The 17219-nt window shown below is 44.8% G+C and overlaps 1 protein-coding gene across 2 annotated transcripts in view; it reads right to left on the bottom strand.

Annotated features, from left to right (window-relative positions):
- The window catches only part of dcaf12 (DDB1 and CUL4 associated factor 12), a 134173-nt gene that overhangs the window by 51637 nt on the left and 65317 nt on the right, over nucleotides 1-17219 (bottom strand). For both annotated transcript variants that reach the window (XM_085973798.1, XM_085973791.1), the window contains exons 3-4: nucleotides 14021-14233; nucleotides 13756-13816 (exon numbers count right to left, since the gene is read on the bottom strand). In XM_085973798.1, the coding sequence (XP_085829924.1) occupies nucleotides 13756-13816; nucleotides 14021-14233 (274 nt within the window). The remainder of the gene's footprint in view (nucleotides 1-13755; nucleotides 13817-14020; nucleotides 14234-17219) is intronic.

Here is a 17219-nt window from a genome sequence, read left to right as displayed (position 1 = left end):
CCACCATCTACAAGGCACAAGTCAGGAGTGTGATGGAATACTCTCCACTTGCCTGGATGAGTGCAGCTCAACAATACTCAAGAAGCTCAACACCATCCAAGACAAAGCAGCCCGCTTGATTGGCACCCCATCCATCACCTTAAACGTTCACTCCCTCCACCACCGGCGTACTGTGGCTGCAGTTTGTACCATCTACAAGACGCACGACAGCAACTCACCAAGGCTTCTTCGGCAGCACCTCCCAAACCCGCGACCTCTACCACCTGGAAGGATAAGGGCAGTAGGCACATGGGAGCACCACCAGCTCCAAGTTCCCTTCCAAGTCACACACCATCCTTCATTGTCGCTGGGTCAAAATCCTGGAACTCCCTACCCAACAGCACTGTGGGAGTACCTTCACCACACAGACTGCAGCAGTTCAAGAACGCGGCTCATCACCTTCTCAAGGGTAACTCGGGATGGGCAATAAATGTTGGCCTTGCGAACGACGCCCACATCCCATGAACGAATATTTTTTAAAAATATGGGCTTTAACCAGGCTATCAGCTTCCCAGAGCACTGATCTTCAGCCATATAGAACACATGCACAATCCATCACAACTGTCTTATTTTAATATGCTCTATTACCACAGCAGCCATTCTTTATTACTTTAGGACCAGTCACTGCCCTTTCAAATTAATATCCACATCCTCTTTGCAACAGTGCATCATTACAAAGGAGTCCTACTTTCAGCACTTATGCAAGTATCAACAAGACATCAAGCTCACATATTTCAAGTCAAATTCAATTGGTTTTGGTTATGACACATTGCTCAAAACCTTTAAGGAATTCTCAAACTCGAGCAGGATACAGAATTCCAAATCACTTGATATCAAAATCACTTAAAGAAACATTTTGATCCACTGGTCTTGCAATACATTACAGTACTTGCGGCTGAGAGGGCAACTAGTTCGCTGTTCTCCAAAAAATATTGCTATGAAATGGCTGCAAGAAAAGCACCAGAGATGCATGGATGACTAATTTTTCCTGAATCATAGTCTGCACGGAAGCATTTCGCTTGTGCACCAAGTTTAGTGAGATCAAGAATTCAACAGACTGCATGAGTGAATTCATCTCCTGCCACTAACGTTGTATAATTTTCTATGGCAGAACTCCAACAGGTTTCTGTCAGCTCATAAAACATAAAAGGTACCAGTGCCCCAATCTCCACAGGCCAATAGTTAGCTCACCCTCTCATGCAGCAGTAGTAGTTCTCAGCTAGTTCAGTGAGCCTATGAACAAAATCTAACAATAAAGAGCAAAATAAATTGATTGCTAATTGCTAAAGGATAACACCAGGAATTTAGGCAGCGACAATCATTTAAGAGCAGAATATTCAACTGTCAAGCCTGCATGCCGGCTTTGTTGTGAATTGTTCCGGATTCATTCACAGTTTTATAGGTGGTCAGTTTATAAAACAAACTTTTAAATTATAATTTACATACAAATATTGCACTCTGTTTAGAATAAAAAAATAATTTCTATGGTATTGCTCAGAGAAGTAAAAAGTAATCGAATTGTGACGTCACCAGAAAGCAGGTAAGTGATTGGTTGGTGAGTATTTCTCTCTTTCTCCTTTTTTCCAAACTTAAATTTTGTGGTGTATATAATTTATAGTTTATAGGGAGTCTGTGGTGTAGTGGGGACTGCTGGTAAACCAGGGATCTTAAGTATATCATTTAAGTGTAGTGAAATTGGTGGGATTGATTTGATTTAATTTAATTTGAATTAATTATAGGGTAAGTCATGACAGGAGCGCTCGGCCCCGTGGTATGCTCCTCCTGTGCTATGTGGGAAATCGGGGACACTTCCTGTGTCCCTGACGACCATGTGTGCGGGAAGTGTATCCAGCTGCAGCTACTGACAGACCGCATTGCAGCGCTGGAGCTGCGAGTGGATACATACTGGAGTATTCGCGATGCTGAGGAGGTCGTGGATAACACGTTTAGGGAGTTAGTCACACCGCAGGTAGTCTGCACAGGCAGGAAGAGAATGGGTGATCACCAGGCAGGTTAGTAGCCGCAGGCAGGTACTGCAGGGGTCCCCTGTGGCTATCCCCCTCTCAAACAGATATACCGCTTTGGATATTGGTGAGGGAGATGGCTTATCAGAGGAAGGCAGCAGCAGCCAACTTCCTGGCACCGTGGGTGGTTCTGCTGCACAGGACGGGAGGAAAAAGAGTGGGAGAGCTATAGTAATACCGGATTCTATTGTAAGGGGAATAGATAGGCGTTTCTGCGGCCGCAAACGAGACTCCAGGATGGTATGTTGCCTCCCTGGTGCAAGGGTCAAGGATGTCTCAGAATGGCTGCAGAACATTTTGGAAGGGGAGGGTGAACAGCCAGTTGTCGTGGTGCATATAGGTACCAACGATATAGGTAAAAAACGGGATGAGGTCCTAAAGGCTGAATATAGGGAGTTAGGAGGTAAATTAAAAAATAGGACCTCAAAAGGTAGTAATCTCAGGATTGCTGCCAGTGCCACGTGCTAGTCAGAGTAGAAATAGAAGGATATTTCGGATGAATACGTGGCTAGAGGAATGGTGCAAGGGGGAGGGATTCAAATTCCTGGGACATTGGAACCGGTTCTGGGGGAGGTGGGACCAGTACAAAACGGACGGTTTGCACCTGGGCAGGACCGGGACCGATGTCCTAGGGGGAGTGTTTGCTAGTGCTCTGGGGGAGGGTTTAAACTAAAATGGCAGGGAGTTGGGAACCTGAGCAGGGAGACAGAGGAAAGGGAAACAAGGATAGAACCAAAAGAAAGGAAGAAAAACAAAGGTGGCAGTCAGAGAAATCAAGGGTTTAAATCAAACATGGCCACAGTAAATAATAATTCTGAAAGGTGTAAGAGTGTTAAAAAAACAAGCCTGAAGGCCTTGTGTCTTAATGCGAGGAGCATTCGTAATAAGGTGGATGAATTAGCTGCGCAAATAGAGGTAAACGGATATGATATGATTGGGATTACAGAAACATGGCTTCAGGGTGACCAAGGCTGGGAACTCAACATCCAGGGGTATCAAATCAAATCAACTTTTATTGTCATTGTTAGTGCACAAGTGCAGTACAACGAAATGTAGGCTTGCGGCTCCCGAGAGTGTACATTTAGATTAAGACATTTAAACATTCAACATACATTTGGCTTGTAATACATTAACATAAACATAACCATAATAAAGTGCATTGGCAGATGTGCAGGCTTTAGAGTTTATTTGTGGAGTTCAGTAGGATGACAGCCCTGGGAAAGAAGCTGTTCCTAAATCTGGTCGTACGGGTGCGAATGCATCTGTAGCGTCTCCCAGATGGCAGGAGGGCGAACAGACTGTGGCTGGGGTGGGTAGGGTCTTTGATGATGGACCGTGACCTCCATAAACAGCGTTTCTGGTATATGTGCTCTATGGTCGGTAGCCGGGTGCCGGTAATGCGTTGGGCAGTTTTGACTACCCGCTGCAGGGCTTTCCGGTCATAGTAGCTACAGCTGCCATACCATACTGTGATACAGTTCGTCAGGATGCTCTCTATTGTGCAGCGGTAAAAGTTAGAGAGGATCAGGGGTGACAGGTTACATCCCTTCAGCCTCCTTAGGAAATATAGGTGCTGCTGGGCCTTCTTCACCAGAGAGGAGGTATTGAGGGACCAGGAGAAGTCTTCTGTGATGTGGACTCCGAGGAACTTAAAGCTGTCCACCCTTTCCACCACAGCCCCATTGATGTGGATGGGGGTGTGACTTCCGCCTTTAGACTTCCTGAAGTCCACAATGATTTCTTTGGTTTTCTTGATGTTAAGGGCCAGGTTGTTATCGGCGCACCACTTCACGAGATGCTGGACCTCCTCCCTGTAGGCTGACTCATCGTTGTTGGTGATCTGGCCTACTACCGTGGTATCATCCGCAAACTTGATGATGGTGTTGGAACCATGAACAGACACAAATATTCAGGAAAGATAGGCAAAAGAGAAGAGGTGGGGTAGCATTGCTGGTTAAAGAGGGGATTAACACAATTGAAAGGATATTAGCTCTGATGATGTGGAATCTGTATGGGTAGAACTGAGAAATACCATGGGGCAGAAAACGTTAGTGGGAGTGGTATACAGACCTCCAAACAGTAATGCGGAGGTTGGGGATGGCATTAAATGGGAAATTAGAGGTGCGTGCAATAAGGGCACAGCAGTTATCATGGGTAGCTTTAATCTACATATAGATTGGGCTAACCAAATTAGTAACAATACTGTGGAGGAGGAATTCCTGGAGTGTATACGAGATGGTTTCCTGGACCAATATGTCAAGGAACCAACCAGAGATCAGGCCATCTTAGACTGGGTATTATGTAACGAGAAAGGATTAATTAGCAATCTTGTTGTGCGAGGCCCCTTGGGTTGGAGCGATCATGATATGATCGAATTCTTCATTAAAATGGAGAATGAAGTAGTCGACTCAGAGACTAGGGTCCTAAATTTACATAAAGGAAACTACGATGGTCTGAGGCGCGAGTTGGGTAGGATTGATTGGGGAATGTCACTCAAAGGGTTGACGGTGGGTCGGCAATGGCAAACATTCAAAGACCGCATGGATGAACTACAGAATTTGTTCATCCCAGTTTAGCATAAAAATATAACAAAAAAGGTGACTCAAGTCCAAAGATGTGCAGGTTAGGTTGATTGGCTATGATAAAAAATTGACCCTTAGTGTTAGGGGGATTAAATACGTGGGGCTACGGGGATAGGGTGGGATATGTGTTGGTGTAGGGGTTACGGGGATCGGGTGGGATATGTGTCGGTGCAGGCTCGATGGGCCGAAATGGCCTCTATCTGCACTGTGGGGTTTCTGTGATTCTGTGAACCGTGGCTAACAAGGGAAATTAGGGATAACATAAGATCCAAGGAGAGGACATATAAATTGGCCAGAATAAGCAGTAAACCTGAGGATTGGGAGCAGTTTAGGATTCAACAAAGGAGGACAAAGGGATTAATTAAGAAAGGGAAAATAGACTATGAGAGTAAGCTTGCAGGGAACATAAAAACTGACTGTAAAAGCTTTTATAGATATGTGAAGAGAAAAAGATTGGTGAAGTCAAGCGTAGGTCCCTTGCAGTCAGAATCAGGGGAATTTATAATGGGGAACAAAGAAATGGCAGACCAATCAAATACATATTTTGGTTCTGTCTTCACAAAGGAGGACACAAATAAATTCCTAGAGATGTCGGGGAACATAGGGTCTGATGAAAGGGAGGAACTGAAAGAAATCAGTATTTGTAGGGAAATGGTGTTAGGGAAATTGATGGGATTGAAGGCCGATAAATCCCCAGGGCCTGATAATCTACATCCTAGGGTACTTAAGGAAGTGGCCCTGGAGATAGTAGATGCATTGCTGATCATCTTCCAGCAGTCGATGGAATGTGGAACAGTACCCATGGATTGGAGGGTAGCTATTGTTACCCCACTATTCAAAAAAGGTGGTAGAGAGAAAACGGGGAATTACATCGGTAGTGGGGAAAATGCTAGAGTCCATTATAAAAGATGTAATAGCAGAGTACTTGGAAAATAGTGACAGGATCAGACAAAGTCAACATGGATTTACAAAAGGCAAATCGTGCTTGACTAATCTACTGGAATTTTTTGAGGATGTAACTGGTAAAATAGATAAGGGAGAACCAGTGGATGTGGTGTATTTGGACTTTCAGAAGGCTTTTGATAAGGTCCCGCATAAGAGATTAGCGTGTGAAGTTAAGGCACATGGGATTGGGGGCAAGGTATTGACTTGGATAAAGAACTGGTTGGCAGACAGAAAGCAAAGAGTTGGAATAAACGGGTCTTTTTCTGAGTGGCAAGCAGTGACTAGTGGGGTACCGCAGGGATCGGTCCTTGGGCCCCAGCTATTCACAATATACAGGAAACTTTCGATTAACCGGCCCCTAAATAACCGGAACGCTCTATCCACCGGCAAAATTCAGGAGTCGGTTCAGGTAACTTTTTTTTACTTTTAGTTACTTTTTTTTTTTTTTTTTTATAATTGATTTGTTGCTGTGCAAGGGTGTAGCTGAAGCTGTTGCTAAGCTACAGAGACGCTTGCAACTTGTGCCAATTGTTTTGAAGCTGTTGAGCAACAGAGTTTGTTGCTTTATACGGCGCTCTGAGCTCCGTATCTTTTACTATAGCGCTCGGTTATCCGGAATTGTTGATGAACCGGCAACACGTCGGTCCCGTCCGTGCCGGATACCAGAATGTTTCCTGTATATTAATGATGATCTAGACAAGGGAACTACAGGAAACTTTGTGCTATCCGGCACCCACAGGACCGAGCTGCTGCCGTTGCCTCAAAACTGCCGTACTCTCCAGAGTTAATGTTGAGAGATACGGAGATTCTTAGCTCCGTATTTGACAACAAACACGGTTGCTTAGCAACAGCTTCTAAACACTCGGGTGTGGCCCTAAAGCTGTTGCTATAGCTACAGACCTTGCACAGCTTGACTGTTCAAACAAAGCAAAAAAAACAAACAAAAAGAATAAAAAACGGCAGCTGATTTTTGCCGGTGGCTCCAGATTGCCGGATAGCACAAAGTTTCCTGTAGATGTAATATCTCCAAATTTGCAGACGACACAAAGCTGGGTGGGCGTGTGTGCTGTGAGGAGGATGCCGAGAAACTCCAGTATGATTTGGACAGGTTGGGTGATTGGGCAAAAGCATGGCAGATGCAATATAACGTGGATAAATGCAAGGTTATCCACTTTGGTAGCAAAAACAGGAAGGCAGATTATTTTCGGAACGGCAATAGATTGGGAGAATGGAAAGTGCAACGAGACCTGGGTGTCCTTGTAGTCCAGTCGCTGAAGGTAAGCATGCAGGTGCAGCAGGCGGTTAAGAAGGCAAATGGTATGTTGGCCTTCGTAGCAAGAGGGTTCGAGTACAGGAACAAGGATGTCTTGCTGCAGTTGTACAGGGCCTTGGTGAGAGCACACATTGAGTATTGTGTGCAGTTTTGGTCGCCTTATCTGAGGAAGGTTGTTCTTGCCATGGAGGGAGTGCAGCGAAGATTCATCAAACTGATACCTGGGATGGCAGGAATGATGTATGAGGAGAGATTGGGTCGATTGGGTTATACTCGCTGGAGTTTAGAAGAATGAGAGGGGATCTCATTGAAACTTATAAAATTCTGACAGGACTGGACAGACTAGATGCAAGAAGGATGTTCCCGATGGTCGGGGAGTCCAGAACCAGGGGTCACAGTCTAAGGATAAGGGGTAGGCCATTTAGGAAAGAAATGGAGGAGGAATTTCTTCACCCAGAGTGGTGAACCTGTGGAATTCTCTACCACAGAAGGCAGTAGAGGCCAATACATTAAATATATTCAAGAAGGAGTTGGATATATTTCTTGAGGCTAAAGGGATCAAGGGGTATGGGGAGAAAGCAGGGACCGGGTACTGAAATTGGATGATCAGCCATGATCGCATTGAATGGCGGAGCAGGCTCGAGGGGCCGAATGGCCTACTCCTGCTCCTATCTTCTATGTTTCTATCTGAGCAGTTGCGAATGGCACTGAACACTGTGCAATCATCAGCGAACATCCCCATTTCTGACCTTATGATGGAGGGAAGGTCATTGATGAAGCAGCTGAAGATGGTTGGGCCTAGGACACTGCCCTGAGGAACTCCTGCAGCGATGTCCTGGGGCTGTGATGATTGACCTTCAACCACCACAACCATCTTCCTTTGTGCTAGGTATGATGCCAGCCAGTGGAGAGTCTTCCACCCCAGATACCCACTGACTTGAGTTTCACTAGGGCTGCCTGATGCCACACTTGGTCAAATGCTGCCTTGATGTCAAGGGTAGTCACTCTCATCTCATCTCTGGAATTCAGCTCTTTTGTCCATGTTTGGACCAAGGCTATAATGAAGTCTGAAGCCGAGTGGTCCTGGCGGAACGCAAACCGGGCATCATTGAGCAGGTTATCAGTGAGTAAGTGCTGCTTGATAGCATTGTCGGTGACACCTTTCATCACTTTGCTGATGATTGAGAGTAGACTCATGGGGCGGTAATTGGCCGGATTGGATTTATACTGCTTTTTGTGGACAGGACATACCTGGGCAGTATTCCACATTGTCGGATCGATGCCAGTGTTAGAGCTGTATCTTGGCTAGATGCGCGGCTAGTTCTGGAGCACTAGTCTTCAGCACAACAGCCGGGATGTTGTCGGGGCCCACAGCCTTTGCTGTATCCAGTGCGCTCAGCCGTTTCTTGAGATCACATGGAGTGAATCAAATTGGCTGAAGACTGGCTTCTGTGGTGGTGGGGACCTCATGAGGAGGCAGATATGGATCATCCACTCGGCACTTCTGGCTAAAGATGGTTGCAAATACTTCAGCTTTGTCTTTTGCACTCACGTGCTGGGCTCCACCATCATTGAGGATGGGGATATTCATGGAGCCTCCTCCTCCAGTTAGTTGTTTAATGGTCCACCACCATGCACCTCTAGTTGCCTGATTTATACTGTGCCCAACATTACAACTACTGTTAGGGGGCCTACAAACTACTCTCAACAGTGTTTCCTGACCCTTGTTTCTTGGCTCCACCCAAACTGATTCTACATGTTGATTTTCCAAGGAAAGATCCTTTCTCTCTATTGTCTTTTTCCCATCCTTTATCAGGGCTACCCCCTCCTTTTCCATTTTGCTTATGTCTTTCAAAAGTGAAGTATCCTGGAATATTTAGTTTCGAAACTTGGTCACTCTGCAACCACATCTCCGTAATGTCTATTAGATCAAATCCATTTATTTCTTCCTGTGCTATTAATTAATCTATTTTGTTGCGAATGCTTCGCACAGATTTTGGTGCCTTTAACTTTAACCTTTTTCTATTTTTCCCCGATGTCACCTTAGTCACCGATGCCCAATTAACTTTAACAACAACAGAAAATGCTGGAAATACTCAGCAGGCCAGGCAGCATCCGTGGAGAGAGAAACAGAGTTAACGTTTCAGGTCTGGGACCCTTCATCAGAACTGGGCAAAAGCTGGAAATGTAACAGATTTTAAGCAGGTGCAGAGATGGTTGGGGGGGGGGGGGGGGGGGGAAAGAGGGGTTTAGGACGGGAGGAAGGAATTGAAAGAACATGCTGTGAAAATGTTGCAAATGGGAATGGCAAAATCATACTGCATGAAAACTGGGGGCAGGGATTATTATCTGAAATTGTTGAACTCTATGTTGAGTCCGGCAGGTTGTAAAGTGCCTAATCGAAATATGAGGTGCTGTTCCTCGAGCTTACGTTGAGCTTCATTAGAACAATGTAATAGGCCGAGGACAGAGAGATCAGAGTGGGAGCGAAGTGGAGAATTAAAGTGACAGGTGACCGGAAGCTCAGGGTCACCCTTACGGACTGAACGGAGGTGTTCCGCAAAGCAGTCGCCCAATCTGCGTTTGGTCTCCCCAATGTAGAGGAGACCGCATCGTGAGCAGCGAATACAGTATATAAAATTGCAAGAAGTACAAGTAAATCGCAGTTTCACCTGGAAGGGGTGTTTGGGGCCCTGGACAGTGGGAAGGGAGGAGGTAAAAGGGCAGGTGTTGCATCTCCTGCACTTGCACGGGAAAGTGCCAGGTGAAGGAGAAGGGCTGTTGGGGGTGATTGAGTGGACCAGGGTGTCGCAGAGGGAGCGGTCCCTTCGGAATGCTGAAAGGGGAGGTGAGGGGAAGATGTGTTTGGTGGTGGGATCACACTGGAGGTGGCGAAAATGGCGGAGGATGATCCGTTGAATGTGGAGGCTGGTGGGGTGAAAGGTGAGGACAAGGGGAACCCTATCGTGGTTCTGGGAGGGAGGGGAAAGGGTGAGAGCAGAAGTGCAGGAAATAGAACGGACACGGTCAAGGGCCGTGTCAACCACAGTGGAGAGGAATCCTCTGTTGAGAAAAAAGGAAGACATGTCGGAAGCAACGGTAAGGAAGGTGGCATCGTCAGAACAGACGCGGCGGAGACGGAGAAACTGGGATTACCTTTAAGCTCTGTCCCTTCCTGACCCACACTGCTTATTTTTACACAAATCGCTACTCTGCTCTACAGCCATGACATTTTTCTTACTGCTTTTGAATTTACCCTTTCCTGAATCCTCCTACGCCCCTTCATTCGTTTAGAGCCCTGTCTACTTCCCTAGTTATTCGATTTGCCAGAACACTGGTCCCAGCCTGACTTAAGTGGAGCCCATCCCAATGCAACAACTCGCTCTTTCCTCAGTACTCGTGCCAGTGACTCATGAAGCGAAACTCCTACATCCCACACCAGTCTTTCAGCCATGCAGTTATCCTTCTAATCTGTTTGTCCGTATGCCAATTTGCGTATGGCTGAGATAACAATCCAGAGGTTCTGCATTTAAATTTTGACCCTAGCTCCTCAAACTCTCAGAAACACCTATTCTTGTTCAACCTCTGTCAGTGGTTCCTACGTGGACCACGACAACTGGATCCTCCCCCTCCAAGTTCTTCTCCAGCTACGAGAAGGTATCCTTAACCCAAACAGGCAACTCAGCCTTTAGAACTCCCGGTCGCAGCTGCGGAAAACAGTATCCATCCTTCCCCCACCGCACCCCCGACTATACTGTCCCCTACCACTACAACATTCCGTTTCACTATTCCCCCCCCACCCCACCTTGAATGGCCTCCTGTACCACGGTGCCATGGTCAGTTTGCTCATCCACGCTGCAGACTTTGCCCTCATCCACACAGGAAGCAAGTATAGATAAGGGCCAAGGCTCGTCTAGCACTGCTCCGGTGTGAGTCACAGTCACACCACACCCTCCTGTCCCTGATCACTAACCAGACCTAACCTAAGGGGTGTGACTGCATCCTGGATCAAAGTGTCCGAATAACTCTCTCCCTCCCTAATGCCCCATAATGTCTGCACCTCGGACTCCAGCTCAACAACTCTGACCTGAAGTTCCTCGAGATGCAGACACTTGCTACAAACATGGTTGTCCAGGATCACAATGTTCTCCACAAACTCCCACATGCTGCAGTTGCGGCACACCTCCTGCACTGCCATCTCTATCTAACCTTGTTTTATTTAATGAATTAAAGTTTATGTATTTAATCAACTTAGTTTATTTTTTTTAAACTTATTACTTGATCAATTTAAGTACTCGGTAGATTAAATTAAATATTTACATGCAACATGAACCACTGCAAGTATTAGAGGCAAAAAGCAGCACCTCCTTCCACTCTGCACTGAATTCCCACGCTCAGCAAATTCCCAACTTTTACACTGATTATGATGCACTGAGTTTCTGACCAACTCTGCGTCAGCAGATACTGTTTACTTGTATACACCTCTTAGCCACACCCAAGTTACAAGTCTTCACTCAGCTTCCTGCTCACAGTAATTAGCCCCTATTCCGGCAAACGCTTACAGCTGATTGGCTGTTAACTGTTAATTACCACTGACAGGCAGTTTCTGTTAACTGTTGGCCAAGTTGCAGTTTCTTTCACAATTTTTACAGTTCCAAGTTAAATTCAAAATGTTAAACTAAAATTCAGTTTGAACCCTACTCAGCAACTACTTACCAGAGACTTCCACTCTCACCAAATTCCCAATTTTTACACTCTTTCTGATGCACTCCATTTCTGACCAACTCTGCGCTACCACTCTCAGGAAGGGTATAAAAGCAGTGGAAAAGGTGAAGTGCAGGTTCATTAAGTCCTTAATAACAATAGAAAATGCTGGAAAAACTCAGGTGGTCAGGCAACATCCGTGGAGAGAAATTTGAGTTGATGTTTCGAGTCGAAACCCTCCTTCAAAACTGGAAAGAAAATAAAATAGATCGAAGGCAGGGCTGCGATCGAACAAAAGAAGTAAAAGAGACAATAAAAGGTATTCGAAACCAGACGAGATGGTAATAGGCCAGTGGAGACAAAAGACAGCTGAGATTAGGTGTGAAGTGTACTGGCAGGTAAGAGACAGCTGCCAGGTGGGAGAGAGAAACAAAAGGAATGGAAGACCCAAAACAAAGGGGTGGAAAAAATTATAAGTAAAAAAGTAATAGGGGCCGAGGTTATGATCTGAAATTGTTGAACTCGATATTGAGTTCGGAAGACTGCAAAGTGCCTAATCGGAAGACGAGGTGCTGTTCCTCGAGTTTACGTTGAGCTTCCATGGAACAATACAAGAGGCCAAGGACGGTGAGGTCCGAGTGGGAATGGAGCGGTGAATTAAAATGACAGGCGACCGGAAGCTCGGGGTCACCCTTACGGACTGAACGGAGGTGTTCCGCAAAGCGGTCACCCAATCTGCGTTTGGTCTCCCCAGTGTAGAGGAGACCGCATCGTGAGCAGCGAATACAGTATACTAGATTGCAAGAAGTGCAAGTAAATCGCTGTTTCACCTGGAAGGGGTGTTTGGGGCCCTGGACAGTGGGAAGGGGGGAGGTATAGGGGCAGGTGTTACATCTCCTGCACTTGCACGGGAAGGTGCCAGGCGAAGGGGAAGGGCTGTTTGGGGTGATAGAGGAGTGGACTAGGGTGTCTCGGAGGGAGCGGTCCCTACGGAATGCTGAAAGGGGAGGGGAGGGGAAGATGCGTTTGGTGGTGGGATCACTTTGGAGGTAGCGGAAATGGCGGAGGATGATCCATTGAATGTGGAGGCTGGTGGGGTGAAAGGTGAGGACAAGGGGAACCCTATCGTGGTTCTGGGAGGGAGGGGCAGGGGTGAAGGCAGAAGTGCGGGAAATAGAACAGACACGGTCGAAGGCCGTGTCAACCACGGTAGAGGGGAAGCCTCGGTTGTGGAAAAAGGAAGACATGTCGGAAGCACTGGTGTGGAAGGTGGCATCGTCGGAGCAGATACGGCTTTTATTGAGTTACAGTTATGAAAAGAGACTAGAGAAGCTACTTTTTCCCCCCACTATAGCTGTGAAGATTTAAGGGTGACCTGATAGAGGTCATCAAGATTATGATGAGGTAAATAGTGACAGAAAAATTTCTTCACACAGATGCTGGTTATAATGTGAAATTCTCTGCCATAAAATCATTATTGAAGCTGGATCCATAAATTGTTTTGAAATAAAATTAGACAGTTGTTTGAAAAAGAGGAATAAGGGTATGGAGAGCAAGCAGAAGAGCAGGATTAGACTAAGTAGCTCACATGGAGCAAAGTATAGGTAGGACCTGATGTTTCTGTGCTATAATGTATTATGATTCTATACCAGCCGACAAAAAGTGAAGCACTGAGTAACCGGCAACAAAGAATTAAACATTTTTGAATAAGGGTCAATCAACCAGTTTAGCTTGACCTTGTACAGCAGGGAAACAAAAAAAATGATATTAAAGCACATAATCAAAAAGATGGGAAACAAAGCCAAGGGCAAAACATTGCATCAGCATGCCCTGAGACTGATGCTCAAAATAAAGTTGAGCATGCTCAAGGCAATTTTAATTGCGCGGAATTTTGGTCTAATATCACAAGACACTGTGTGGCCTTTAAAAATAGGACAACATTTTGAGTCTATGATGAATATTCCTTTCCTTGGCATGACTGAAATTAACAGAATTATTTACACTTTAAGGACAACATACAGTTCTGCACCCTGGCCGTCATCCTTTTTTTTTTTTAAATAAAAAAGTAAACTAGGTACAGAATATTGCAATCATGGTGCACATCTTTAATGCTTAACATTTGATTGCAAATAACCATTTTAATTAAATTAAGTTGATAAGCAGTGCAGCAAACTTGTTTGAAACTCACCAGAAACAGCCATTGTATCACTAACCCATGCAATCGAAAAAATCCAGTCTTTGTGTCCATCCTAGAAAAGACCATTTACAAATTAGTTCCGCAGTTAAGGAAACAATCTAGTTCAAGCTTTTAGACAATGGTCAAATTTAAAAAAAAATTTGAATTCAAATGTTCAAGTTGCTTGCTTATGTTTTTGAGGTTTGAAGTCTTCAATTTAATCTTCACCTTCACTTTAACAAATGAACTCCTGCAATTTAGATGATAAAGAACTTACATCTCCCACACAAACAGGATCCAGAGTTGGCAGTCGATAAACTGCAATGCTGTTTGGGTTGTCTCCTCCAGTAGCCAACAAGGTACGAGAAGGGTTCAGTTCAATGGCATGGATACCACAACCTTGTTGGTCCATTACGACATTGGACTGTTCTCGATCCTTCAGCATGGGAATTTTTGTTATCTGGCCAGTCATAACATCCACCACCAAGAGCTAGAATAATAATAGTACAAATTAGAGCATCACCCTGCATTTTAAACTCACGCAAGTTTTAAAAAGAAAATCAGCTTTTGAAACAAAGTTGTGTGTAAACTGGGCAGGTCTTCTTATCCACACTCCTCTGTATATGTGAAAATAATCTCAATTTCATACACATTAAAGAACTTGGGTAAAAATGGGCAGAACAGCAATTGTAACTAACTACATTTTATACACAACAGTTACGTTCAAAGATTGGGCATTCACACTGAGAAATTTTCTTTGTGCTGTAAAACAAAACAGCAACTTAAAAAAGTATTAAGAAAACATGGCACATTGGGTACTTAGCTTTGCATTAGAAGGTCTCAGTGTTGACTCTGGGACTGTGCCAAGTTATTTGATGTCAGCCAGGCAGTAATTAGGATGCCACTATTACAAAGTATTACTAAGTATTTACAGCACAGAAACAGGCCATTTGGCCCAACAAATCCATGCTGTTGTTTATGCTCCACACAAGCCTCCTCCCTTCCCTCTTCATCTAACCCCATCTTGATAACCTTCTATTCCTTTCTCCCTCATTTATTTATCTAGCTTCCCCTTGAATGCATCTATGCTAGTTACCTCAACAACTCCTTGTGGTAGTGAGTTCCACATTCTCTGGGTAAAGAAGTATCTCTTGAATTCCCTTTTAGATTTATTAGTGACTATCTTATATTTATGCCTCCTAATTCTGGTCTCGCCCACAAGTGGAACACCATCTCTACATCTACCCCATGAAACCCTTTCATAATCTTAAAGATCTCCATCAGGTCACCCTTCAGTCTTCTCTTTTCTAGAGAAGAGCCCCAGCCTGACATCGGTAGTGAGGAAAATGCTAGAGTCCATAATAAAGGATGTAATAGCAGAGCACTTGGAAAAAAGTGACCAGATCGGACAAAGTCAACATGGATTTACAAAAGGTAAATCGTTCTTGACTAACCTACTGGAATTTTTTGAGGATGTAACTGGTGAGATAAGGGAGAACCAGTGGATGTGGTGTATTTGGATTTTCAAAAGGCTTTTGATAAGGTCCCACATAAGAGATTAGCGTGTAAAATTAAGGCACATGGGATTGGGAGCAAGGTATTGACTTGGATAGAGAACTGAAAGCAAAGAGTTGGAATAAACGGGTCTTTTTCCGAGTGGCAGGCAGTGACTAGTGGGGTACCGCAGGGATCAGTCCTTGGACCCCAGCTATTCACAATATATATTAATGATCTGGACGAGGGAACTAGATGTAATATCTCCAAGTTTGCAGACGACACAAAGCTGGGTGGGCGTGTGTGCTGTGAGGAAGATGCCGAGAAACTCCAGGATGATTTGGACAGGTTGGGTGATTGGGCAGAAGCATGGCAGATGCAATATAACGTGGATAAATGCGAGGTTATCCACTTTGGTGTCAAAAACAGGAAGACAGATTATTTTCTGAATGGCAATAGATTGGGAGAAGGGGAAGTGCAACGAGACCTGGGCGTCCTTGTGCACCAGTCGCTGAAGGTAAGCATGCAGGTGCAGCAGGCGGTTAAGAAGGCAAATTGGCCTTCGTAGCAAGAGGGTTTGAGTTCAGGAACAAGGATGTCTTGCTGCAGTTGTACAGGGCCTTGGTGAGACCACATCTTGAGTATTGTGTGCAGTTCTGGTCGCCTTATCTGAGGAAGGATGTTCTTGCCATGGAAGGAGTGCAGCGAAGATTCACCAGGCTGATACCTGGGATGGCAGGAATGAAGTATGAGGAGAGATTGGGTCAATTGGGCTTGTGCTTGCTGGAGTTTAGAAGAATGAGAGGGGATCTCATAGAAACTTATAAAATTCTAACAGGACTAGACAGGCTAGATGCTGGAAGGATGTTCCCGATGGTCGGGGAGTCCAGAACCAGGGGTCACAGTCTAAGGATAAGGGGTAAGCCATTTAGGACAGAGATGAGGAGGAATTTCTTCACCCAGAGAGTGGTGAACCTGTGGAATTCTCTGCCAAAGAAGGCAGTAGAGGCCAATTCATTAAATATATTCAAGAAGGAGTTGGATATATTTCTTAAGGCTAAAGGGATGAAGGAATATGGAGAGAAGGCAGGAACAGGGTACTGAATTTGGATGATCATCCATGATCTTATTGAATGGCGGAGCAGGCTCGAGGGGCCGAATGGCCTACGCCTGCTCCTATCTTCTATGTTTCTATGTTCAGTTTTTCCCGATAGGTATAACCTCTCAGTTCGGGTATTATTCTTGTAGATCTTTTTTGCACCTTCTCCAGTGCCTCTTCATCCTTTTTATAATACGGAGACCACAACTGTTCACAGTATTCCAAGTGTGGTTTAAATAAGGATTTATTCAAGTTTAACATAGCTTCTTTGCTTTTCAATTCTATTCCTCTAGAAATGAAGCCCAGTGCTTTGTTTGCTTTTATAAAAATGGTCTTATTAACCTGCATCACTACTTTTAGTGATCTGTGTATCTGTCTCCACAGATCTCCCTGTTCCTCTACCCCATTTAGACACTTATTTTCCAAGGAGTGTGTGGCCTCCATATTCTTCCTACCAAAATCTACTACACTTTCCTATACTGAAGTTTATCTGCCAAATACACACCCATTCTGCAAGTTTATTAATGTCTTCCTGTATTTTGTTGCAGCCCTCCTCTGTTTTCACTACTCCTGCCAATTTGGTGTCATCTACAAATTTTTAAATTGCATTTCTGATTCCAAAGTCCAAATCGTTTTTTTTAAATGGTAAACAAGTCGTCACAGCACCGACCCTTGTGGAACAGCACTTTCCATCATTTGCCAATCTGGGAAACTTGCCAGCCTTCAACCCCTACTCGGTTTTCTATTTTGCAGCCATTCTGCTACTTGTCCCCTGACTCCACATATTCTGACCTTAGTCATCAGTCTACAGGAAACTTTGATTTATCCGGAGGTTGTATGTCCGGAATACTCGATCTAACGGCAAAAATCAGGAGCCGTTTTC

Source organism: Somniosus microcephalus, chromosome 2 (assembly GCF_052327205.1).
Source record: "Somniosus microcephalus isolate GS21.2 chromosome 2, FLI_Smic_1.0, whole genome shotgun sequence".
NCBI classification, from domain to species: Eukaryota; Metazoa; Chordata; class Chondrichthyes; order Squaliformes; family Somniosidae; genus Somniosus; species Somniosus microcephalus.
Note: the sequence above shows the minus strand (reverse complement) of the source record. Positions and strands in the feature narration are given on the sequence as shown.